The sequence below is a fragment of the Urocampus carinirostris genome, chromosome 3 (assembly GCF_059441175.1).
Source record: "Urocampus carinirostris isolate Australia breed hairy pipefish chromosome 3, RoL_Ucar_1.0, whole genome shotgun sequence".
NCBI classification, from domain to species: Eukaryota; Metazoa; Chordata; class Actinopteri; order Syngnathiformes; family Syngnathidae; genus Urocampus; species Urocampus carinirostris.
In genome coordinates this window covers 2,960,177-2,986,720 of record NC_142351.1, presented here as the reverse complement: position 1 = coordinate 2,986,720, position 26,544 = coordinate 2,960,177, and the positions used below count along the sequence as shown (strand labels likewise).

Sequence of the window (26,544 nt, the reverse complement as noted above, 5' to 3'; positions counted from 1 at the left end):
ATTGATTTTTTTTTGTTGAATTCTCACAAAATCCGTGTTTTTGTTGCATTGCTGTTAAAAATGTTGGTACCGCCTTCATTTGTTAAGCAGGGTTGGGGAGGGTTACTTGAACTGGATGACTTTCAATGACTTTTGGATGACTCCAATAAATAATATGCTCATAAAAGACAAAATAAACTAAATAGGAATAAAATGACTCCATTTTGTGCAGGCTCGGGGAGTAACGGAATACACGGAACGGCAAAAATGATGTTTGGATTTATTTTCACTTTGTTTCTGTGGCATTTGATGTTCGTTTTGCCGGATATCAAAGAGATCAAAGCCAGGAGAGAAAGCTTACCACGTGATGTGAGTCATCATTTGATTCCTATTGAGTTTCTTTTGTCTTTTAAGAGCATATTTGGTTTTGGAGTCATACAAAAGTCATTGAAAGTCATCCAGTTCAAGTAATCCTGCTGTTAAGACATGTGCTGTGCGGCCGCCTTTTTGGTTTGCCGTATGTGACGACCCTCTTTCACGCACGACACAAGGTTTCACAATCACTCGGTTTATTGCCTGCATTCAGTCAACAAAACAATACAAAAGTCAGGGGCATCTCTTCACGACTGCAATTATCTCCAGCGCTTACAAATTGACTGAAGCTACGGCAAGCGCTGAAGCCCATAAACTGCCAAACGAAAAAGACAGTCGCAGATGCCCATGACTTAACAACTAAAGGAACTACCGGATTATTAACAGTAATACGACAAAATCACAGATTTTGTGAGAATTCCAAAAAACATTCAAAGCAATCAAATTTCAACTCTGTTACGCCTACCTTCAGCTCAAAAACACAGTGCTAAAGGTAAGTTGAACCCAATGTCAGTTGGATAAAAAAATGCATATTTTGCGAGATATAGGAGCTGCTTTCACAAACTATCTTTGTATATAAATGTATATAAGTTGTGCTAAATGACGTATATATATAAAAAACACTCATTAAAAGTAAAGTAATGTACCTTGAAACGATGATGCTACGTGTTTCGATGCAACCACGCCACGAGGTGCAGCGTGTTGAGTGATGTCCCGTTTTTGTCGGCAGTCTCCAGCGCGCTGCTAATGATGTTGAAAACCAGCGGAGGTGCTGACCACATGGTGTGCGTTTGTTGTGTCGCTCATGGCAGCAACTGGAATAAAAGCCTCATGTTCCTTATGTTCATGGGGCTTTCCAGTGTCAACTTTACTTTGGTCCATGATAATCCAAGTCCCTTTTCTGTTTTATCTTGACTTAACACAGAGTTAAGTTTCGATTCTGGCAAAAGTAACGTGATTTCAGACTCTTTCATGGACATAATAACAAAACATTACAACATGGCTTTCAATTATATTTATTTGGTTCGGAATCCAAGTTGGTGGTTACCAATTCGGTCAGCAGGCGGTGCTCTCGGTTTCCGACACAAATTCGTTTGAAATAGCCCGCGTCTAGCATTTATCATGAAAGATGCAACTTTAAATACAACTTTAAAAGATCGATTTGGGGTTATTTGATATGGATAGTGATCAGTTCAAAAGAAAAATAACCTCGACCCAAAATAATGCAGGCAGTCTGATTTGATTAAACTACGTTTTATTCACAGGACAAAGAAAATGGAATAAAACGAAAGTATAAAGCACATTGTTGACACAAGCACTCAGTGTGAGCAAGGAGGAAGGTGGAAGAAATGATGCAACAGGTCAACAGTACCGATCAATTAACCCGGATTGAAGATAATAGACTCATTTCAATAATCAGGGACTGTTTTCATAGCGTGCCAACATGGGATATTTGCTCAAAACACCAAAGACAGGTTGTTGCAATAACTCTTTTTGTGTAGTTTTGAGAAAAAAAAGTCCCTCAGGTGAGGAGTGTGTGAGAAGCAGCACATGGCCAACCAGGAAGATGAAGATAAAGGTTCCTATCTCTTTTGGCAACGGACTTCAAGGGGATTGTTCTCATCCGGACGACAGGGACGGAGAGAACCACAAGCTCTCCAAGCTTTGGGACTCAGGCCCCAACCCTGGGGACCTAGGTCGGCCATTTAAGTGTTATAATAATTATACTTGTTGATAACAGGCAAAATTTTATGGGGACAAGAGATGAAATAAATAATCTATCAAGAAATATGACACATATGCAAATCATGAGTCTATTGCATCCGTATGAAGACTTTGGGGTCACAAATCTTTATGACACAACTGGAGAGTCTGCTCACCTCCTGTGAATGAATGTGGCTTTTATGATGTGCTGGCAAAAAGGAAAAAAGTGGAGGGCAAAAGGTTTTGTGGCCGTTATTTTCCTATAGACGACCTGTATGATACTTAGCCAATTGAATGTTTTACAACTCTTAGTGAATTTTTGACCACAAACTGAGCAGGCAAAAATCTTCTCGCCAGTGTGGGTTCTTGTTTGTAATTTCTAGTGTCCAATAATAGTCTGAAAAAATGTCTGTGTAATAACCTGTGAAGCCCTTTGAGACACTTTGCGATTAAGGGCTAAACAAATAAAAATGACTTGACAATATAGATATTTTGTTATTCACCACAATGTCAACAGGTCAAAGGCTTCTCGCCATTGTGGGTTCTAGTGTGTAATTTCATATTTCCATTTTGGGTTAATTTTTTACCACAAATTGAGCAAGAAAAAGGCCTCTCCCCAGTGTGGGTTCAAGTGTGTTTTCTTATTTCCCACGCTCAATGAATCTTTTACCACAAATTGAGCAAGCGAAAGGCTTCTCGACAGGGTGGGTTCTAATGTGATTTTTTTTAAAATTCCAACTGTGAATAAATCTTTGACTGCAAACTGTCCAGGTCAAAGGCTTCTCACCAGTGTGGGTTCTAGTGTGTAATTTCAAGTGTACGTTTTGGGTGTATTTTTTATCGCAAACTGAGCAGGAGAAAGGCTTTTCACCAGTGTGGGATCTAATGTGTCTCTTTAAGTGTCCAATTGTAGTTCACCTCTGACCGCAAACGGAACAAGAAAAAGGCTTTTCGCCAGTGTGGGTTCTGGTGTGTATTTTTAAGTTCTCATTTTTAGTGAATCTTTGACCGCAAAATGATCAGGAAAAAGGCTTCTCGCCAGTGTGAGTTAGTTGATATGATTTCAAGTGTTCATTTCAGGTGAATTTTTGACCTCAAACTGAACAAGAAAAAGGCTTCTCCCCAGGGTGCGTTCTAAGGTGTATTTTCAACTTCCCACTTTCGGTGAATCTTTTACCGCAAACGGAGCAGGAAAAAGGCTTCTCGCCAGTGTGGGTTCTGGTGTGACTTTTTAAGATCCCAGTTGTAGAGAATCTTTTATCACAAACTGAGGAGGAAAAAGGCTTCTCGCCAGTGTGGACTAGTTGGTGTATTTTCAAGTGTCCATTTTGGGTGAATTTTTGGCTGCCAACCGAACAAGAAAAAGGCTTCTCCCCAGTGTGGGTTAGTTGGTGTAATTTCAATATTCCACTTTGGGTGAAACTTTTATCACAAATTGAGCAAAAAAAAGGCTTTTCGCCAGTGTGGGTTCTAGTGTGACTTTTTAAGGACAAACTGTTAGTGAAATCTCTGACCGCAAACTGAACAAGCAAAAGGCTTCTCCCCAGTGTGCGTTCTAAAGTGTATTTTTAACTTCCCACTCTCAATGAATCTTTTACCACAGACTGAGCAGGAAAAAGGCTTTTCCCCAGGGTGGGTTCTGGAGTGTATTTTTAAGCTCCGACTTTCGGTGAATCTTTTACCACAAACTGAGCAAGAAAAAAGGCTTCTCGCCAGTGTGGGTTCTAATGTGTTTCTTTAAGCTTCCACTTTTAGTGAATCTTTGACTGCAAACTGAGCAGCAAAAAGGCTTAACACCAGTGTGGGTTCTAATATGATTTGTTAAACTCCCAATATCTGTGTATTTTTTACCACAAATTGGCGCGGAGGGGAGGTTGGCATTCTGTACCTGTTAAATTCTATTTTATCAATTCTAAATTCTAAAGCATATGTGATGCTGGCCAATAGAACGCTCCAACAGCCACATCATGCAAAAAGCTTCTCTCCAGTGTGGGTTCTAATATGTCGCTTTAAGTTTCCACTCACGGTAAAAGTCTGACCGCAAACTGAGCAGGCGAAAGGCTTCTCGCCTGTGTGGGTTAATTGGTGTAATTTTAAGCTCTCATTCTGTGTGAATGTTCGGCCGCACACTGAACAAGAAAAAGTCGTCTCCCCAGTGTGGGTTCTGGTGTGCCTTTTTAAGCTCCCATTTTCGGTGAATCTTTGACCACAAACCGAGCAGGAAAAAGGCTTCTCGCCAGTGTGGGTTCTGGTGTGTCTTTTTAAGTTTCCACTTGAAGTGAATCCTTGACCGCAGACTGAACAAGAAAAAGGCTTCTCCCCAGTGTGGGTTCTGGTGTGCATTTTTAAGCTCCCATTCAGGGTGAATTTTTTACCACAAATTGAGCAGGAAAAAGGCTTCTCGCCAGTGTGGGTTCTAATGTGTTTTTTTAAGCTCCCACTTTCGGTGAATCTTTGACCACAAACCGAGCAGGAAAAAGGCTTCTCGCCAGTGTGGGTTCTAATGTGTCTTTTTAAGCTCTCACTTTCGGTGAATCTTTGACCGCAAACTGAACAAGAAAAAGGCTTCTCCCCAGTGTGGGTTCTGGTGTGTATTTTTAAGTGCCCACTTAAAGTGAATCGTTGACCGCAGATTGAGCAAGAAAAAGGCTTCCCGCCAGTGTGGGTTAATGTGTGTATTTTTAAGCTCTCATTTTGAGTGAATCTTTGACCGCAAGTTGAGCAAGAAAAAGGCTTCTCGCCAGTGTGGGCTCTGGTGTGTCTTTTTAAGTGCCCACTTAAAGTGAATCGTTGACCGCAGATTGAGCAAGAAAAAGGCTTCTCACCATCGTGTATTAGTTGGTGTGATTTCAAGTGTCCATTACGGGTGAATTTTCGACCACAAACTGAACAAGAAAAAGGCTTCTCGCCAGTGTGGGTTCGAGTGTGTATTTTTAAGTTCCCATTCTGTAAGAATTTCTTACCACAAATTGAGCAGGCGAAAGGCTTCTCACCAGTGTGGTTTTTTTGGTGTAATTTCAAGTATCCATTTCGGGTGAATTTTTGACCACAAACTGAGCAAGAAAAAGGCTTCTCCCCAGTGTGGGTTAATGTGTGTCTTTTTAAGTGTTCATTTGTAGTGAATCCTTTTCCACAAACTGAGCAAGAAAAAGGCTTCTCACCAGTGTGGGTTCTGGTGTGTATTTTTAAGCTGGCACTTATGGTGAATCTTTCACCGCAAACGGAGCAGGAAAAAGGCTTCCCGCCAGTGTGGGTTCTGGTGTGACTTTTTAAGATCCCAGTTGTAGAGAATCTTTTATCACAAACTGAGGAGGAAAAAGGCTTCTCGCCAGTGTGGACTAGTTGGTGTATTTTCAAGTGTCCATTTTGGGTGAATTTTTGGCTGCAAACCGAACAAGAAAAAGGCTTCTCCCCAGTGTGGGTTAGTTGGTGTAATTTCAATATTCCACTTTGGGTGAAACTTTTATCACAAATTGAGCAAAAAAAAGGCTTTTCGCCAGTGTGGGTTCTAGTGTGACTTTTTAAGGACAAACTGTTAGTGAAATCTCTGACCGCAAACTGAACAAGCAAAAGGCTTCTCCCCAGTGTGCGTTCTAAAGTGTATTTTTAACTTCCCACTCTCAATGAATCTTTTACCACAGACTGAGCAGGAAAAAGGCTTTTCCCCAGGGTGGGTTCTGGAGTGTATTTTTAAGCTCCGACTTTCGGTGAATCTTTTACCACAAACTGAGCAAGAAAAAAGGCTTCTCGCCAGTGTGGGTTCTAATGTGTTTCTTTAAGCTTCCACTTTTAGTGAATCTTTGACTGCAAACTGAGCAGCAAAAAGGCTTAACACCAGTGTGGGTTCTAATATGATTTGTTAAACTCCCAATATCTGTGTATTTTTTACCACAAATTGGCGCGGAGGGGAGGTTGGCATTCTGTACCTGTTAAATTCTATTTTATCAATTCTAAATTCTAAAGCATATGTGATGCTGGCCAATAGAACGCTCCAACAGCCACATCATGCAAAAAGCTTCTCTCCAGTGTGGGTTCTAATATGTCGCTTTAAGTTTCCACTCACGGTAAAAGTCTGACCGCAAACTGAGCAGGCGAAAGGCTTCTCGCCTGTGTGGGTTAATTGGTGTAATTTTAAGCTCTCATTCTGTGTGAATGTTCGGCCGCACACTGAACAAGAAAAAGTCGTCTCCCCAGTGTGGGTTCTGGTGTGCCTTTTTAAGCTCCCATTTTCGGTGAATCTTTGACCACAAACCGAGCAGGAAAAAGGCTTCTCGCCAGTGTGGGTTCTGGTGTGTCTTTTTAAGTTTCCACTTGAAGTGAATCCTTGACCGCAGACTGAACAAGAAAAAGGCTTCTCCCCAGTGTGGGTTCTGGTGTGCATTTTTAAGCTCCCATTCAGGGTGAATTTTTTACCACAAATTGAGCAGGAAAAAGGCTTCTCGCCAGTGTGGGTTCTAATGTGTTTTTTTAAGCTCCCACTTTCGGTGAATCTTTGACCACAAACCGAGCAGGAAAAAGGCTTCTCGCCAGTGTGGGTTCTAATGTGTCTTTTTAAGCTCTCACTTTCGGTGAATCTTTGACCGCAAACTGAACAAGAAAAAGGCTTCTCCCCAGTGTGGGTTCTGGTGTGTATTTTTAAGTGCCCACTTAAAGTGAATCGTTGACCGCAGATTGAGCAAGAAAAAGGCTTCCCGCCAGTGTGGGTTAATGTGTGTATTTTTAAGCTCTCATTTTGAGTGAATCTTTGACCGCAAGTTGAGCAAGAAAAAGGCTTCTCGCCAGTGTGGGCTCTGGTGTGTCTTTTTAAGTGCCCACTTAAAGTGAATCGTTGACCGCAGATTGAGCAAGAAAAAGGCTTCTCACCATCGTGTATTAGTTGGTGTGATTTCAAGTGTCCATTACGGGTGAATTTTCGACCACAAACTGAACAAGAAAAAGGCTTCTCGCCAGTGTGGGTTCGAGTGTGTATTTTTAAGTTCCCATTCTGTAAGAATTTCTTACCACAAATTGAGCAGGCGAAAGGCTTCTCACCAGTGTGGTTTTTTTGGTGTAATTTCAAGTATCCATTTCGGGTGAATTTTTGACCACAAACTGAGCAAGAAAAAGGCTTCTCCCCAGTGTGGGTTAATGTGTGTCTTTTTAAGTGTTCATTTGTAGTGAATCCTTTTCCACAAACTGAGCAAGAAAAAGGCTTCTCACCAGTGTGGGTTCTGGTGTGTATTTTTAAGCTGGCACTTATGGTGAATCTTTCACCGCAAACGGAGCAGGAAAAAGGCTTCCCGCCAGTGTGGGTTAATGTGTGTATTTTTAAGTTCTCATTTTTAGTGAATCTTTGACCGCAAGTTGAGCAAGAAAAAGGCTTCTCGCCAGTGTGGGTTTTTGTGTGTGACTTCAAGTTTCCTTTGTAGGAGAATTGTTTTCCACAAATTGAGCAGGAAAAAGGCTTCTCCCCAGCATGAAATTTCATATGCAACTTCATATAAGACTTGCTTCGAAACGTTTTCCCACACTGAGAACATTTGTTACCACCTTCAGCGTTTGCGGAGCGGGACGTGTCGTCATCTTCCGTTTCCACGTGTTGACGGGAACTGATGCTTAGAAGCTCCCGCCGACCGTTATCTTCAGGTTGACCTTGATCTTCAGGTTGACCTTGATCTTCGGCGGTTGAACGGACCCATGTCACTCGCAAGACTGGACCATCGTCCTCCTCCTTAACAGGCTCCCCATCTTCTGTCTCTTGCTTAACGTGATAAGGCTTCAGATCCTCCTCAATTTTAACGGCAGGCAACTCTGGTTCCTGCCGCGCAGTAGTAAGATATTCTCGGCCGACGTCTGCAAGACACAAGTCACATTTATTTGTATTGCCCTCAACTCGTTCAGTTTTCAGAAGCATTGTCCCATAGTGCCAAAACGTGAAAAAATTCTAAAGGCTTAGGCGCTGCTGAACAGTGAGTATTAGGCCTCTGGGAATTAAATCTTCACGAGATGCCAAAAGTGGCTTTGTTCAGATTGTTTGCTGCGTCCCATTCTTCCCACTTTCCCTCGCTATTTTTCCTCGTCACTTGCTTTTGCGCGTGCATGTGCAAGTGTAACGTGTCCCAATACTCTCAAGTCCGAGGGAGAAGTCCCCTTCGACCCCCAAAAGAACCACTTCGGATGGAAGGAGGTCAGGAGCCGACTTGGAACAAAGTAACTTCCCAGAAGACGAATTCTCAATATCAACAAACATGGCTGGAAAGGAACCGCACAAATGTAAGTCCTTTTTCACAACTATGCATGTTTTTGAAACAAAATACATCGAGATGTCTAGGACATAAACGCAACGGAAAACCTTATCGTTGCCTCAAAACATGAACATTGCCAAATGGCTGCTTTACACAAAGCACAAATCGACCAAAAAAGCTACAAACGACTCTTGGCACTCCAAACCGCCGTGTACCTTAATTCACTATGAAATCGTTATGCGGAACGCATCAGATCATTTCCTGTCTCGCGTCGAGTCGCGTCGGCCTGTTAGTGAGCAACTTGTGTCGAATGCGGTCATGCGGGCTTATGTTTCAGAGACTGTGTTGCAACATTCATACTTATCACCTTTGCCCTTATAAAATGGCACCACACATGCACTACACCTATCAACAGGAACCACACCACTTAAAAAGCATACATTCAACAAGCCTACTGACCAGTCAATTATGTCCGTGCCACCTTTCTTTAAGCATTCAGCAGTACAGCCATCCAACCCAGGTACCTTCCCCCCCTTTCATTTCTTTCACTGCCTCTTGCACCTCCCATGTTGACAGGCTTCACATTTCAATCACCCAACACGGGCATTCTCTCCATGCCGTCGATCGCCTGGACTCTCACTTCTCTCCCGCCCTCCACATTTAGCAACTCCTCAAAATACTCATCCCGTCCTGACTGCCAACCAGCAATCTACCATCCTTATCTTTCACTTTCTCTCCCTTTCCACACTCATCGTTTCTTACTCTTTTCACTTCTTTCCAGAACACTTTTCTCCTTTGCTCAAAGTTCACTCCTATCTTTCGACACCATTCATCATTTGCTTTCCTTTTCGACTTTTACCAACCTTTTCTTCACTTCACGGCACTCCTATCTTGCAGCCACTCCTCAAAGGTCAAACGTCTCTTCTATGTCACAGGCCCTGATACCTCATCATTCCACCATTCACTTCTTTTCCTAACACCTCGAACAACTTTTCTCATTCCGCACACTTCTTTCGCACTAATCAACACTGCTTCTTTAAATCACTTCCATTCCATTTCCACATTCTCCACTTCCCTTCTACTACTCCATTCATACTCTTCCCCTATCCTCTCTTGACACGCTCTTTCCTTTTCTGCATTATTCAACTCTGACATTTTCACCTCTTCCCTCACACTCGAGTTATAACCTCATCAGATCACTTGTATCGGAGAACAGACGGGATCAAAATGGCGTTATCACGAGGCCGCGCGTGCGGTTCTCTGCGGTAGGCCATCCGTTGACCCACCAGTATTGGTGGCGTCATTCATCCCATCTGAACCCGTACAACCGCCAATGGCAAGTTGAGAGGAGCAGGAACTGAACCCACCAGCACCTTATTGTTTTTGGACGATACACTGGCATGACGTAATTATTCTTGTTTTTTCTACCCAACCTAAAGACCAACGTAGAACGTCCCGCGGAAGAGCGAGCGGCCATTACACCATCCACACCGCCGGGCACGTCGTCGGCATCTCCCGATCCGGCGCCAAACCCCAAATCACCCAGAAAAAAAAAGGAAGTGCGATACACTCCTTGACTTTTTCAAAGAGGAGTCTGCCAGAGTGCAGAAAAGGAAACTGAGGCCAAAACCGTGCAGTTCCCGATTCTTTTTGGGAAGCTCGTGGACAAATTTCCACAACTGTGACATCTCTGCCATGTTTCCCTTTGTTTTATAAAAGGAAAATATTTGATTTTATTAAGAACACAAGAAAGTTCCAGTTTGTGATTTACAGATCCTTTCGGCAATTTCGTCCACATTAACTGCGCGACCCGGTGGACAATTCTTTGTATGGTGGACCTGGGAACACTGAAGACCCGTGACACCACACAGTAGGACAGATCGTGGGCCAGCTCGTACACGTAGAACAAGTCAAGTACTGTTTAGTTGTGACTCCCTTAATCACGTAGAGTCTCAAAGGGCTGCACAGACCACAGATAATTGCAGACCACAGACTATTATGACACCATCCCCTGATCTTAAACCGACACCAGGGAGAAAAATACACAGATATTGTCAACATATGTGATAGAAGTGTGTTTTAAGCTTAGATTGAAACAGTTCCACTGAGGTTACAGATCCGATCTCAGGGGGAAGAGCATTCCACAGCACCGGAGCTCAAGCGGAGAACGCTCAGGACCTCCAGCCACGGAGCTGTTCCCTCTTCGGCAGCTCCTGCGGGGCCCACGTGGCCTTCTTGCTAAGCCTGTAGTCCTGGATGAATTCTGACTCCACATCGAACCATAAGCACAGGATGGGAACATACCATTCCAAGCTTATGGGACGGCCACTCTGGAACACAACAGATAAGATAAACAATTTAGACATAAATGTCGGCATAGAAAAGGAAAAGACAGCTTTTACTGTGACATATGCATCATGAAAACAATGTAGAAATCATCTTTTTTTTAAATCTCTAATGGCAACTCTTTGAATTCAATGACTTATAAACTAAGGTGTTTGGGTCCTACAGGGAAGGTTTAGTAACGATATGTCAGCTTAAAGGTCAGGTGGACTGTTCTTGTTTTACTTTTCATCGTGTCACACTTTAAAGACCCCTACTATACCTGGTAAAATGGCATTAAGATACTAATAAGTAGGTTGTCATTTACGTCTACACCAACATGTGAAGGTGGGTTGTACGTTAACCCTCACTGAAATTGACCGAACGGGTCCTTTTTTGAACGAGTGGACGTACCTTGTAAAGATGAAGCAGCGCTTCTCTGCGCCGAAGCCGTCTTCAGTTTAGCGCATTTCTCCTCCGTTGATCGGAGAGACGGAAAAGGCCATGAGCTTCCGGGCAGCATTTTCAACGTCGCACGGACTCTCCGACTGCCTCGACGCAGGTTAGACTCGAGTCGTTTAAGTGCGACGTGGGCCAATACGTCACTGAGATAAACAGCCGTTTAGTATTACCGCCATCGACTGGACCGGGGTGGGACCTCGCAAGTGCCGTCCCATTTCTTAGGCGACGATGTTCACCTGCACTTCTCTTATTGAGGGGACTTCCCTGTGGGAAGACCTCACTGGAGGGTTCTCGGGGCCAAGGGGGAGGAATGGGACCGAACATTTTGTTTCCTTGTTTCCTGACGAGGACAGCAGAGAAAATCATGGGGACTTCTCTCCCCTCCATTCAGGACATTGGCCAGAAGCGCTGCCTATCCCGAGCCGAGAACATCACTAAGGACCCCTCTCACCCCCATCGTGCACTGTTCACTCTGCTAGCCTCTGGGAAGAGGTACTGCAGTGTGCGGTGCAGGACCAGCAGGTTCTGCAATAGTCTTGTCCCCCTGGCCATTAGACTGTTAAATGGTCAATCAAACACATATTAAATCTAAACTGCTGCTAATCTGTACATCAGTTGGTTTTGTTTGACTTTTTGCACTACTGGCAGTACTTTATAGCTAGCCACTCCTTGCACATCTGTTCTCCTCTGCACTATTGTACTACAGTGTTATCGTTACTGTTTACCTGACTGCCCATTTTGCACATCTGGTTCGCTACTCCTCTTGCACTATTTGCGCTACTGTAAAATACTATACATAGCCATAATTATTTAGTATATTATTAGCACTCAATACTCCAACTCAATACAACATTTTATTTATATCTGTACATTCAAGGAAACTGTGCGGGTCAGATGTATCGACATTTCGTTCTGTATGCACGTGTACTAGAATAACAATAAAGTAGATCTGAATCTGAATCTTAATCCGCCGTATTATTCTGTATGGTAGTGTGTCGGCGCCAACCTATACGTCAAGTACGCGCAGTGTGACATGATACAAGTACGGAGTGTTAAGCTTCAAAGCGTCAGAAAAATTTAAAAAAGACAATCCTCTATGTAGAGTATGCTACTACGACAATAGATGTACTGCACCCCTTAATGAAGAAGTGCAATTTAATGATCAAGCATTCAGGTTAAGAATTAATCAAGAAATCATGATGAACTCAAGACACTTGATTCCTGAAGAGTCAAATACCTTAAGACCCATGAGCTCACTCGTGCATCGTTCCACAAAAGGTTTGAACCCGACAGGCCGAAAACCTGCACCGTTGCGTTTGTTTTCATCGCGGCGGGTCACGTCGCCGTACGGATCGGATTTCGCTTCATCGTGCAGCCCTACTTACCGCCGTCACTCGGTATAAACCCTCAATACCGGATTTTCGCGCCCATAAAAGTCTCCGATTTTCTTCAAATTGTCGCTTTAGGAAGCAACGGAGGTAGACCGGCTCGGTGGCCTGAGGGTTGGGTGCCCGCTCCCCGGAACGGGAGGTCACAGGTCCGAGCATCATTACTCGAAACTTTTGGGGGTAATATCAGACGTCTTGGTGAGATTCTTCATCTTCCCCCCAAAATCATCCTCGATGACTTTCGGGCGCCTCTCGTTTGATTGCCGTCATCTAAAACCAACTTGGGAGACAGCGCCCTCAAGGTGTGAAAATACACAAGGTAAAAATACCCAAGCGGTGCCTGGTTTTGAAAGTAAACGTTGCGTCGCCACGGTGACCACGTGACAGAATGTCCACTTCGGTTTGCGCATCCCTACGCGTCGACGTCAATTTCTCGACAATTCGGTCAAGCGGAAAGAAAAGGATATGGAAAGTTGAACCTGAAATAAAATTGAAGCAAACATTCTTTGAGCTGACAATAGCTTATTGTGCGTAGACATGTGGCGGAAGTCTTGAGCCGGAGGCGGCCAACCATCACGAGTTGTTTAGAGCAATGCCATAAGGAGCCTTCCCTTTTTGCCATATCTCCTCTCTGCGTATTTTTGGGGGCGACGTCCAACGACGTTCCCTCCGAAATAAGGACGTTGCGGAAAGTAAAACGACCAACCTGCTCTGTTCAACACAATTTGGAGTATCTTGTAAACAGTTCCTGGACACTCTGGTTCCTGCCTCGCAGGAGGAAGATGGTCTTCACCCATGTCTGCAACACACAGGTCAACTCGCATTTATTTGTGACCCCTTTATTCACAGAAACTCACAAAAGGAATGCGCAGAACACCATTGTAACATCAACCTGATCTGAAAGCTACAAGAGGGCAAAGAAAGACTCAAAAAAGGTCAGGATGCGGAAAATGAAGAAACCTTGGGAAGGGACCGGACATGAAATATACAGGAAGTCATGGTAACAGGTTTCATACATGGTTTTCATGGCCAAATCCGAGCACTTTTCAAGAACTTCCACAGCCTTATTTTTTTCCTCTCCAATCCCTCCAAAGGGAAAAAAAATCTAGCGGCAATCAGAGGAAAGTTTTTTTGTTGTCGTCTTTGATGATTAAAATAAAGTTGCTATCTTGCTCCTAGCGCATGCTTTATGCTATTTTGGGCCGTTCCCATCCACGACCTACGATCTTAGTGTGTGAAGGGGCTGCTATAAACTGACATCGATTCTGCCATTGTGCTTCGACAATGCCTGAAGGCTCTGAAGGCGCTGCATAATAATAGATTTCAATATGAAAGAAAAAAAAGGAAGGTAATGAAGAGCAGAAAAATGAGCCAAATTTATGGGGGCGGCAGTTGCTCAGGAGGTAGAGCGATCGTTCTAGGATTAAGGGATCCCAGTTCGAATCCTGGCTCGTCCGTGTTAAATGTCGAAGTGTCCTTGGGTAAGACACTGAACCCTTAATACCCCCAATAAGCAGGTTAGCGCCTTACATGGCTGCAAGGCCGCTATAGGGAAATGTGGAGCACATTGTAAAGCGCTTTGGGAAGTCATTGACTTGAAAAGAGCTAGAGAAATGCAAATCATTTCATTTCTCCCACTAGGGGGACATGGCTCTGGTGTGTATATATATATATATATATATATATATATATATAAATATATATATATGTATATGTGTGTGTGTAACAAATGTAATAATAACTTAAATTTTGTTGAAATTCCTGCTGAAATATGTTGTATAGTTTTTGTGTGTCTTGCAATGATGAGTCCAACAGCGCCACCTGCTGGTATGGGGTAAAGTTTGGGCTTCTGATTTTGTGATTGGAAGGCGAGGGTTGTTGGCAGTCTACAGTGGGCCGCTAACGGTAAGCCACGGTGCTTTCGGTGCTCCAAAAAAAGTTAATTGTAAAGATTAAAACCACAGCTGACAAATCTCTCTACATGCACAGTAATGTGATTGATGTTGTCAGGCTGTTTGGATTTATTCTTGTTTTGTTTCTGTCGCCTTTTGTGTTAGTTTTGCCGGACGTTGCATGTTGTGCTAAAATGCTAATTCCCCTTATAGTGTTGAAAGCCAGCAATGATCGGAAACCACGTTTGTGTGTGACTCATTCATTGCAAGTAAATTGTACCCGTTTTTTTACACTTGTTATTGTTATTACTTCTATTTTCACATATATATATATATATATATATATATATAAAGGATGATAGTGATTAAAATTCAGTTTACAGAAAAATATGTTGAATTCGTTGTAAACATTTAAAAGCCACAATACGATCACTTGTTAGAAGTATCTTGTTTAAATGGATGTAAAAATGTAATGTGGTGGTTGATATTCTAAAGTATATTTTATGTCAACTGAAAAGAAAACAATTTGATTCGTTTAAGGAAGTCTACAACGTGCTGCTAACGATGTTGAGAACTAGCGGAGGTGCTAACCACGTGTTGTGTGTGACTCATTTCATTTCCAGCAACTGTATTAAAAGCCTCATCATCCAGTCCAGCCCGAATGGGAATCTTTGGTGGGACGGCTACACCGCGGGTACAAATTATATATACATATATAAAGTTTGGATGCGACTTCATACCAGTTGCTGCTAAACTTCATTTTATTTCCTGCACTTTTAGTATTTGCAGGAGGGGAAAAACGAGTCGTTTACTGTAAAAGGCTGAAAAAAGTTGTAGTTGAATTTCAAACCACTATTCTTTCTTCTGCAAAATGTTGGAAAGCATTGTTATTGTAGCAGAAGCAAAAAAATGTCCAACCTTCCCCGAGCTGCTTGGAAAAAGTGTCCTCTCGTCGCGTTCCTTCCTCACTGGAGCGCATTTTCTCAGTCTTTCAACGAAAACAACTCCAACTCGGCAGTAAAAGGACCAAAGAGTGATACTTGTGTCAAGTTGACGTCGTTTGAAGTCGACTAGAGGACTTTCTCCACATTCTATTGTTCGGCAGCCATGACACCTTCTCCTTCTCAACTCCGCCGCAATGGATTGTGGGTACAAGTGACACGGATCACATGCTGTGTTCATGAAAATGTGTGTTTCGGGAGATCCTACCAGATACGACCGAAAAGCGTCTCCAAAATGTGGAATGTCGGGGTCTTCTGACCCCCAACCGGGGAAATGTGATTAGAAGGACACTTGAAGTGAGAGGTCCGAGTTGCAAAGTTGGGTTACATAGCCTTTCTTCTCCTGGTCGGAGTTTGGAAAACTCAGTTGTCGTCTTTTCGGGAACGCAGCAACAAGAACAAACGAGCATAATGGATAGGTCGGCGCCAAAATGTCGATATTTGCCAGCTGAACGCGCATTTGAAGGCAATGTAGTTTGAAAAGGGGGAAAACGAGCATTTGAAGGCATGTACGTTGAAAAGGGGGATAAACAGAGGGCTTGTGAAGTTTTGTCAATTTAAGAGCGCTATTACTCGTGATATTGCGGTAAGTTGTTTTCCGTTTGTGTGACATCATTATGCATGCGGCGTTTATTTTTGCGTTTTGCTATTGTAGATTACCATCCATGGTCCAAAAATGGTTGTGATTTTTGTTTTTGTTTGTTTTTTTTTCTATTTATTCTCTCTTTTATTTTATTTGTTATTGTATGTGCGTGTCCTGCTGTCGGTGTACAGAGTTGCTGCGTTCCCTGTAAAGACGACAACCGAGTTTTCAAACCTCCGACCAGGAGAAAGGCTTGTACCCCAACTTTGCAACTTTGTTCAGACCGAGGACAATCGACTTTGGCCTGGACGGATCTATTGACACTAACAAATATGTTGTATAATGAAATTGTGAATATGTTTGATTTTTGAGAAGGTTGTTCAAACTTCACTTTGTGTTTGCTGTTAAAAACGTAATATTGAAATATAATATTGTGAATTTGCTTAATTGCTGTTGTTATTGTCATGATTGTTTTTCTGTTTTTAGTGTCAATAAATTTGTTCAAACCAAAAAAAACTCGGGCCTCCCACCTCAAGTGTCATTCTAATCACATTTGCCCGGTTGGGGGTCAGAAAACCCCCACATTTTTTAGACGCTTTTCGGACGAATCTGGTAGGACAGGGGTCGGGAACCTATGGCTTGCGAGCCATATATGGCTCTTTCTACGAGTATCTGTGGCTCAGAGACAGATTTGATTGCATGCAAAATTTCTTCATCTTGTCCAAAACTTGGTTGTCCTCTCCTATTCAGTTTCACGTAAAGCCAATCCAAAGCTAAATGGTCATCGATTACTTCGCAGTATATACATGGCACGTTTTTCACTACAATTTACAGTCAAGGTGTCAAACAAAAAAATGGGGGAAAAAAACTCGTTTTAGCTGTACAACGCTAAAGAATCCTTTATATAAAAGTTCACTATGTAATCTGTGTTCAGTGTTCAGATACCTTATGATGAATCCACAGAACTGTAAATACGCCAAAACACCGGAAGATAACTTAGTCATTTGATTGGGTGAGTGGGAGGCATGGGTGGAGCTATGCAAAGAGTACAAGCACTCCTTCCCATCTCTCGCCAAAGGTAAGCACATCAGGCTCCCTGTTTGCAGAATGTTGTGACGTTTTTACAAAATAAATGCTTGCATCTGGTTTTGAAACCAATATTTGTATTAAAAAGGGTCAAAAGGAGTTTAACCGATCTTGAGTCATTGCAAGAAAGAGACAAGTTTAAAGTGGTATGTTTGTTGATTTTGGGACAGGGGCTCTGGCATAATTCTCTTTTCATGCAGGGTGCGGCATATAATCAGGTGCGCTCTATAGTCCGGAATTTAGGGTGTGTATATATATATATATATATATATATATATATATATATATATATATATATATGAATACACTGGAAGCTGGGTTTTCGAACTCCTCTCAGTTCAAACAAATTGGTTCTCGACCAAAAATTTGGAGAAATTCTTGCTCAGCTTTTCATTTGAAAAAGCGGAGTTCCAACGCCGGTATGCTAGGGGCGATTCTGAGCGGTGTACAGGTGTAGATCGTGTAGATTGCCCCCACCCCTTGTGAAGAACTGTTGTCACGGCAACACGCACTCCTTTTTGCTTTCGTTTTTAATATCGGTGAACAGAGTGTTTTAACCCCTAATGATGCCGCGGAAGAAGGTCAGTGCTAGCAGAGAGTAGTGCGTACAACTAATGAACGCATTTCTCTAGCGCTTTTCAAGTCAATGACTTCCCAAAGCGCTTTACATTGTGCTTCACATATCCCAATAGCAGCCGTGCAGCCATGTAAGACGCTAACGTGCTTTTTGGGGGTATTGGGGATTCAGTGTGTTACCCAAGGACACTTCCACAGGTAACACGGAGGAGCCGGGATTCGAACTGTGATCCCTTGATCCCAAGACGAGCGCTCTACCTCCTGAGCTACTGCCCCCCATATTGCATTTAAGAAAGAAATAATAGCAAAATATGAAGAAGGTGTGCGAGTTTCCCTTCTTTTGAGTGAATAGAGCATGGCTTCTGCAGACCACCACAAAGGTAAGAAATCCTATTCATAATTCTTTTCTTTATCCTTTAAGCGCTCACCACTAGTGGCGGAGACCCGGGTGCTAAATGACGTGTAAACAAGCTGATTTTTTTATTTTGACACCTTCGCGTTAGCGTCATCTTTCGTACGGAAGATGACGCTAACGCGAACGTACGATTAGCCCGGGTTAGCTTCATGTTTACGTTCGTGGTAAATATTCAGGGTGTGGGGAACGGATTAAAACGATTTTACACGACATTTAATGGGAAAAATGATTTCGGTGATCGAACAAATCGGTTTTCGAACAGGGCTCTGGAACGGATTATGGTCCAGAACCCAGGTTCCACTGTATATGGCCAAAATAGCAACACATTTCTAATATATATATATATATATATATATATTATTAGGAATCACATCTACTCTATGTGTAACACCACCTGGGGTAGAACTATCATCAGATGGGATGGGGGTAAACATGCCAAAGTGAATAGGTGTGTCAAATTGTGGAGCTAACACATTGCTCTGATTAAACATGTTTCAAAGATTAACAGTAAAAAATGTAAATAACTCAAAATCACAAAATAAATCAGCAGCTTGCGTATCACCGTGACACTGCACCGTAATGAGCTAAACAATATCGCTCATGTAACTAAAATTTCAAATACTGTGAGCTGATGTGGCAGGTAGGACAGTCCTCGGTTCGGTGAGTTTGATGGAAGTCACGGGTCACGGCACAGATGCCACTCCTTGCACATCTGTTTCTCTTCACTATTGTACTTACAGTGTTATTGTTACAGTGTTATTGTTGCTGTTTACCTGACTGCCCATTTTGCACATCTGGTTCGCTACTCCTCTTGCACTATTTGCGCTACTGTAAAATACTATACATAGCCATAATTATTTAGTATATTATTAGCACTCAATACTCCAACTCAATACAACATTTTATTTATATCTGTACATTCAAAGAAACTGTGCGGGTCAGATATATCGACATTTCCTTCTGTATACACGTGTACTAGAATGACAATAAAGTAGATCTGAATCTGAATCTTAAAAATGTAGCATTTACCAAATTATTCGATTTAGTTATCTGACTCCATTAACCAAACATAAACTTCATTCACCTAACAATGCGTGCTCATTTTTTTTTTGTGAAAAGACAGACAAGAACCCGGCATTTTCACACGGGGGCAGATTTAATTTCTTGAATAATTAACTCCATCGAAAGCGCCGAATTAGTGTCGCTCAAGTCTTCGTCGAGCCTCCTTTCTCCTTCGATCTTCTGCAGTTCTTCCAGCCCGCGCCTTTTTCCGCGAGCCGGCGCGTCAGGAAAACCCCCCACGTGGGCTCCACCACCTCGCCTCGATGTTTGTCCTTGTGTGTCTGGCCTCCTCCGTTAGAGTCTTGTTATCAACAGAACTAAACAAAACATTCGCATTCGAAACGGCGTGACCTTAAGCTCACTCAGTGAAAATCTTTATTGCGTTTAAAAAAATGTAACTTGTATTTTATCGTATAAACTATAAAATCCTTCAATGTATATGTACATAACATTTTGTGCCCATTGCAAGTTCTACTAACATTAAATCATCAATCATCAAATTGGAACACACAGATATAGAAAGGTTTTTTTTCTTGCCTGAATTTGTTTTTGCAATCAAATGCCCGCAAATGAGTGTAGCGTGGGTGTCCTAACAGGTGAGACAATAGCTTGAAGCCTTACCTGGTACCGTGAAAATTTGGATCCCAAACTTCAAAAGACATTTTTATAAATAAAATGAAAAAAATAGCAAAAAAAAAAAAATTGGGACCATGGCCAGCCCAAAGAAGTTAGGCACCTCGGCACCTAAGTCGTCCCTCCAGATGAAATCGGACACAAGAAAGCAGCCACACACTCTTCTGTTCAATCGCTGGTTTACCCCAGCCGCATCATACGGGTGCCCAGTCCATCCTTAAGAACCCGTCCACAATCCCACTATCCTTTCACAACATCTCTCCACTCCCTTCTATCACCAACAAGAGCTCTAGCTTCCATAAAATTAAGACCTCTTTCCTGGAGTGCACTAATAACACCATCAATCCTCTTGGTCTCATTCCATTTACTCCTGACCTGTAGATCCTCTTCAACATTGGCTTCTCATCCATCCTCTCTATGTGTCCAACCAACCGAGTACTCTCTTATCCACGCGCTTGCTCAGTTCATAACATTTCATATTTCGGTCGCATGTTGTCTTACCACGCGGTCATGGTGATTTCCGGTTCCAGTCTCAACTTCATCTTGGTCCAGGAAAATCCAAGTCCCTTTTCTGTTTTATTGTGACTTAACACAGAGTTAAGTTTCGATTCTGGCAAAAGTCATCACTCGTAACGTGATTTCTGACTCTTTTATGGCCATAATAACAACCCATTGCCATATGGCTTTCAATGATATTTATTTGGTTCATAATCTTACCAATTCAGTCAGCAGGCGGTGCTATTGGTTTCCGACACAAATTCATTTGAAATAGCCTGCGTTTAGTGTTTGTCATGAAGGGTCCAACTTTAAACACAATGTATTTTCAACTTTAATCGATCGATTTTGGAGTTATTTGATATGGATAGTGATCAGTTCAGAAGAAAAATATCAACCCAAAAATAATGCAGTTTGATTTTATTAAACTACGTTTTATTCACATGACAAAAAAAAATTGTCAAACAAAAGAATAAAGCACATTGTTGACACAAGCACTCAGTGATGGAAAGTGGAAGAAATGATGCAACAGGTTAACAGTAATGATCAATGCACCCGGTATCAAGATAATAAACCCATTTCAATGATATGGGATTGTTTTCTTAGCGTGCCAATATGGGAGATTTGCCAAAAATACTAAAGACAGGTTGACCATTCTTGTGTACTTTTGAGAACAAAAAAGTCCCTCAGGTGAGGAGAGTGTGAGAAGCAGCACATGGCCAACCAGGAAGATGACGAAATAAAGTTTCCCATCTCTTTTGGCGGCGGACTTCACGGGGATTGTTCTCATCCGGACGACAGGGACGGAGAGAACCACAGGCTCTCCAAGCTTTGGGGCTCTAGTGAGAACGGACCCCAACCCTTGGGATCTAGGTCGGCCATCTTGTTGTTATGATAATTATAATTATTGATAAAAGACAAAATTTTATGGGGACAAGAGATGAAATAGATCATCTATCAAGAAACATGGCGCATTTGGAAATCATAAATCTTTTAAACCCTTGTGAAGACTTTGGGGTCGCAAATCTTTATGATACAGCTGGAGAGTCTGCTCACTTACTGTGAAAGAATGTGGCTTTTTTGACGCGGTAGCAGTCAGTGGTTGAAAAAAGGTGAGGGCAAAAGGTTTTGTGGCCGTTATCTTCCTATAGATGACCTGTATGATACTTAACCAATTGAATGTTCATAATTAACAACTGTTAGTGAATTTTTGACCACAAACTGAGCAGGCAAAAGTCTTCTCGCCAGTGAGGGTTCTTGTGTGTCATTTCTAGTGTCCAATAATAGTCTGAAAAATAGTCTGTGTAATAACCTGTGAAGTCCTTAGAGACTCTTGTGATTAAGGGCGTCACAAATAAAAATGACCTGACAATATATTTTGTTTTTCACCACAATGTCAACAGGTCAAATCAAAGGCTTCTCGCCGGTGTGGGTTAATGTGTGTCTTTTAAAGTTCTGACTTGTAGTGAATCTTTGACAGCAAACTGAGCAAGAAAAAGGCTTCTCCCCAGTGTGGGTTCTGGTGTGTATTTTTAAGCTCACATTTTTGGTGAATCTTTGACCGCAAATTGAGCAGGAAAAAGGCTTTTCGCCAGAGTGGGTTCTGGTGTGTATTTTTAAGCTCACATTTTTGGTGAATCTTTGACCGCAAATTGAGCAGGAAAAAGGCTTCTCCCCAGTGTGGGTTCTGGTGTGTATTTTTAAGCTCACATTTTTGGTGAATCTTTGACCGCAAATTGAGCAGGAAAAAGGCTTTTCGCCAGTGTGGGTTCTGGTGTGTATTTTTAAGTTCTCATTTTTAGTGAATCTTTGACCGCAAATTGAGCAGGAAAAAGGCTTCTTGCCAGTGTGTGTTAGTTGATGTAATTTCATTTGTCCATTTTGGGTGAATTTTTGACCGCAAACTGAACAAGAAAAAGGCTTCTCGCCAGTGTGGGTTCTGGTGTGACTTTTTAAGCTCCCACTTGTAGTGAATCTTTTACCACAAACTGAGCAGGAAAAAGGCTTCTTGCTAGTGTGGGTTCTGGTGTGTATCTTTAATTCCCCACTGTTAGTGAATCTTTTACCGCAAACTGAGCAGGAAAAAGGCTTCTCGCCAGTGTGGGTTCTGGTGTGTATTTTTAAGCCCCCACTGTTAGTGAATCTTTTACCGCAAACTGAGCAGGAAAAAGGCTTCTCGCCAGTGTGGGTTCTGGTGTGTATTTTTAAGCTCCCATTCTGTGAGAATTTCTTACCACAAACTGAGCAGGAAAAAGGCTTCTCGCCAGTGTGTGTTTTTTGGTGTAATTTCAAATGCCCATTTCGGGCAAATTTTTGACCACAAACTGAGCAAGAAAAAGGCTTCTCCCTGGTGTGGGTTGTAATGTGTTCTTTTAAGTGCTTACTCCGGGTGAATTTTTGACCGCAAACTGAACAAGAAAAAGGCTTCTCGCCAGTGTGGGTTCTAGTGTGACTTTTTAAGTGCCCACTCTGTGTGAATTTTTGACCACAAACTGAGCAGGAAAAAGGCTTCTCGCCAGTGTGGGTTCTGGTGTGTATTTTTAAGTGCCCATTCTGTGAAAATTTCTTACCACAAACTGAGCAGGCGAAAGGCTCCTCACCAATGTGTTTTTTTTGGTGTGATTTCAATTGCCCATTTTGGGCAAATTTTTGACCACAAACTGAGCAAGAAAAAGGCTTCTCGCCAGTGTGGTTTCTGGTGTGTCTGTTTAAACTCTCAGTTGTAGTGAATCCTTTACCACAAACTGAGCAGGAAAAAGGCTTCTCGCCAGCATGGAATTTCATATGCAACTTCATATAATACTTGCTTCGAAACGTTTTCACGCACTGGGAACATGTGTTACCACCTTCAGCGTTTACGGAGCGGGACGTGTCGTCATCTTCCGTTTCCACGTGTTGACGGGAGCTGATGCTTAGAAACTCCTGCCGACCGTTGTCCTCAGGTTGACCTTGATCTTCAGATTGACCTTGATCTTCCGCGGTTGAACGGACCCCGGTCACTCGCAAGACTGGAACATCTTCCTCTTCTTTAACGTGAACAGGCTCCCCATCTTCCATCTCTTGCTTAACGTGATAAGGCTTCAGATCCTCCTCATTTTTAACGTCAGGCAACTCTGGTTCCTGCCGCGCAGTAGCAAGATATTCTCGGCTGACGTCTGCAAGACACAAGTCACATTTATTTGTATTGCCCTCAATTCGTTCAGTTTTCAGAAGCATTGTCCCCGAGTGCCAAAACTTGAAAAAATTCTAAAGGCTTTGGCGCTACTGATAAGTAAGTATTAGTCCTCTGGGAATGAAATGACCACTAGGTGGTAGGCTTTGTTCGGATCGTCTTGTCAATTGTTCTAAAGTTTGACTCCGCACGCAGACACACACACACTTTTCCTGGTGGTTCTCACCTTGGGATTTGGAATTTACGACATCCCCTTAAGTTATAACTTCCCACTTTTTGAGTGAATCATTTTTGGATGTATTCTTGCACTATGTTTTTGTTGACCTTAAATAACAGTTGTGCAGTGAAAAGTTTGACTAAATCATCCAATTTGAATCATTTGGACATTTGGAGTATGATCCCGATATCTTACCCTGCGTATGGTTCTAATGGCAGGTTTTTGGAGGATAACTTTTGTGAACTTTTGCAATGATTGCCCCAAACTTCTGCGCAATATGTTAAGTATGAGAGAACGAGAGAACAATATCGTAAATACAATGCATGATAGTTTAAAACGAATTGCCTGGGCCTTCTGCTGACCACCACAAAGGTAAAAAAATCTATCACTAATTCTTTTCTTTATCCTATATTTTTTATTTTGACACGTTCATTTTAGCGTCATCTTTCGTACGGAAGATTACGATAGCGCAGACGTACGATGAGCCCGGTTTAGCTTCATGTTTCCGTTAAACATTCAAGGTAACCATTCAGGGTGTTGGAACGGATGAAAACGATTCACATAATTTTTAATGGAAAAAAAGATCACAGTGATCGAACAGGGTTCTGGACCGGATGATGGTCGAGAACCGAGGTTCCACTGTAGTTGCCATTTCTCAGACCGGAATTGCAATTCGGGGGCGATCTTTGATTTGAAAAGAAAAGTGCATTTTCTGCGCTAGATTTTTTTTTCCAGGGAAAACAAACATTGTGACGTGCCAACGTGACTCGGGATGACGTACCTAGAGACAGAGAGTTACAAAATAGCAACTATAGATGTAAAAATCAAAACAGACCTGCAGTTGGATAGTCTTTCTTGTCATGATACAAAAAGACAACGAAATCGGAGGGTTATTGCTTTCAGCGTAAATAAACGATGAAGAGACCGGCAAGCTGCACGCTGCAGTCGGGTCCCCGCGACTTCTGCGATGTCTTTGTGATGAATGAAATGAGAAAGTCGACGTCGATTTCTAGACAATTCGGTCGAGGGGAGAGAAAATAGACGGTGATCGCCGATAATAAAAAGATTCGCGAATATGAAAAATATTCACCATTAGGCAAATGTGTCGTCTTCAAAACAGCCCTAGCGCATGTGACTGATTTAGAAATAAGGTACGTATTTTGAAAGAATGAGCGAGACAGAGTAAAGTACGGTGGAGGTCGACGGCCAAAGACGAGATGTCAAGTGTTGTGGGAAGCAAATTATAACTCAGGATAAGGAAAGTTGAACCTGAAATGAACACGAAGGAGCTAACAATAGCTTATTGCGTGGCGGAAGTCTTGACCCGGGGGCGGGCAACCATCATGAGTTGTTTAAAGCAATGCCATAAGGAACCTTCCCTTTTTGCCATATCTCCTCTCTGCGTATTTTTGGGGCCACGCCCAACGACGTTCCCTCCGAAATAAGGACGTAGCGGAAAGTAAAACGACCAACCTGCTCTGTTCAACACAATTTGCAGTATCTTGTAAACAGTTCCTGGACACTCTGGTTCCTGCCACGCAGTAGGAAGATGGTCTTCACCGATGTCTGAAAAACAAAGCGCATTTATTTGTGACGAAACTCACATCAACCTGATCTGAAAGCTAAAAGAGGGCAAGGAAAGACTCAAAAAAAAGGTCAGGATGCGGAAAATGAAGAAACCTTGGGAAGGAAACGCACATGAAATATCATGAAGTCATGGAAACAGGGTTCATACTTTTTTTCATGGCCAAATTCGAGCACTTTTCAAGCACTTCCAAAGCCATTTTAAAAATTTTCTCCAGTACCTCCTAAGGGAAAAAAAATCCAGCTGCCATCAGAGGAAAGTTTTTTTGTTGTCGTCTTTGGTGATTAAAATAAAGTCGCTATCTTGCTTCTAGTACATACTTTGTGCGATTTTGGGATGTTCCCATCAACGACCTACGATCTTTGTGTGTGAAAGGGCTGCTATAACAGCGCCACCAGCTGATATGGGGTAAAGTTTGGGCTTCTGATTATGTAATTGGCAGTCTACAGTTTGCCGCTAACGGTAAGCCACGATCTTTCGGTGCTCCGAAAAAAGTTAATTGTAAACATTAAAACCACAGCTGACAAATCTCTCTACATGCACAGTAATGTGATTGATGTTGTCAGGCTGTTTGGATTTATTCTTGTTTTGTTTCTGTCGCCTTTTGTGTTAGTTTTGCCGGACATTGCATGTTGTGCTAAAATGCTAATTCCCCTTATAGTGTTGAAAGCCAGCAATGGTAGGAAACCACGTGTTGTGTGTGACTCATTTCATATGCAGCAACTCTATTAAGCCTCATCATGCAGTCCAGCCCGAATGGGGATCTTTGGTGGGACGGCTACACCGCAGTTACAAATTATATATACAATATAAAGTTTGGATGCGACTTCATTCCAGTTGCTGCTAAACTTCATTTTATTTCCTGCACTTTTAGTATTTGCTGGAGGTGAAAATCGAGTCGTTTACTGTAAAAGGCTGAAAAGAGTTGTATTTGAATGAAAAAACACTATTCTTTCATATCAATGGTCGACTTTTTGGCCAGTCTGCAAAATTTTGGAAAGCATTGTCATTGTAGCAGAAGCAAAAAAAAATGTCCAACCTTCCCCGAGCTGCTTGGAAACAGCGTCCTCTCGTCGCGGTCCTTCCTCACTGGAGCGCATTTTATCCATCTTTCAACGAAAAAAACTCCAACTCGGGATTAAAAAGGACCACAAAGCGAAACTTCTGTCGAGTTGACGTCGTTTGAAGTCGACTAGAGGAATTTCTCCACATTCTATTGTTCGGCAGCCATGACACCTTCTCCTTCGAAACCCCGCCGCAATGGATTGTGGGTACAAGTGGTACGGATCATATGATGCGTTCAAGAAAATGGGTATTTTGGGAAATCCTACCAGATACGACTAAAAAGCGTCTTAATAATTTAGGAAGTCGGGGCT

At 42.3% G+C, this 26,544-nt stretch overlaps 5 protein-coding genes across 5 annotated transcripts in view; 1 reads left to right on the top strand and 4 right to left on the bottom strand.

The window, feature by feature from the left end:
* The window catches only part of LOC148368310 (uncharacterized), a 165,581-nt gene that overhangs the window by 17,857 nt on the left and 121,180 nt on the right, over positions 1-26,544 (bottom strand). The window lies entirely within an intron of this gene.
* The window catches only part of LOC148368316 (uncharacterized), a 310,091-nt gene that overhangs the window by 271,785 nt on the left and 11,762 nt on the right, over positions 1-26,544 (top strand). The gene's annotated exons all lie outside the window — the stretch shown is intronic.
* On the bottom strand, positions 3,647-5,652 carry LOC148368319 (uncharacterized; the record flags this gene model as incomplete). Its single annotated transcript, XM_088330384.1, has 1 exon — positions 3,647-5,652. A coding segment is annotated over one exon (1,632 nt), but the record flags the coding sequence as incomplete, so codon positions are not given.
* Positions 5,511-15,463, bottom strand: LOC148368318 (uncharacterized). Its single transcript, XM_088330309.1, has 3 exons — positions 15,262-15,463; positions 13,158-13,250; positions 5,511-7,887 (listed from the first exon to the last, which is right to left on the bottom strand). Exons 1-3 carry the CDS (start codon positions 15,320-15,322, stop codon positions 6,059-6,061), a joined length of 1,983 nt encoding a protein of 660 aa, XP_088186435.1. The 5' UTR covers positions 15,323-15,463; the 3' UTR covers positions 5,511-6,058.
* Positions 20,600-26,415, bottom strand: LOC148368317 (uncharacterized). Its single transcript, XM_088330325.1, has 3 exons — positions 26,208-26,415; positions 25,057-25,149; positions 20,600-23,349 (listed from the first exon to the last, which is right to left on the bottom strand). Exons 1-3 carry the CDS (start codon positions 26,275-26,277, stop codon positions 21,599-21,601), a joined length of 1,914 nt encoding a protein of 637 aa, XP_088186451.1. The 5' UTR covers positions 26,278-26,415; the 3' UTR covers positions 20,600-21,598.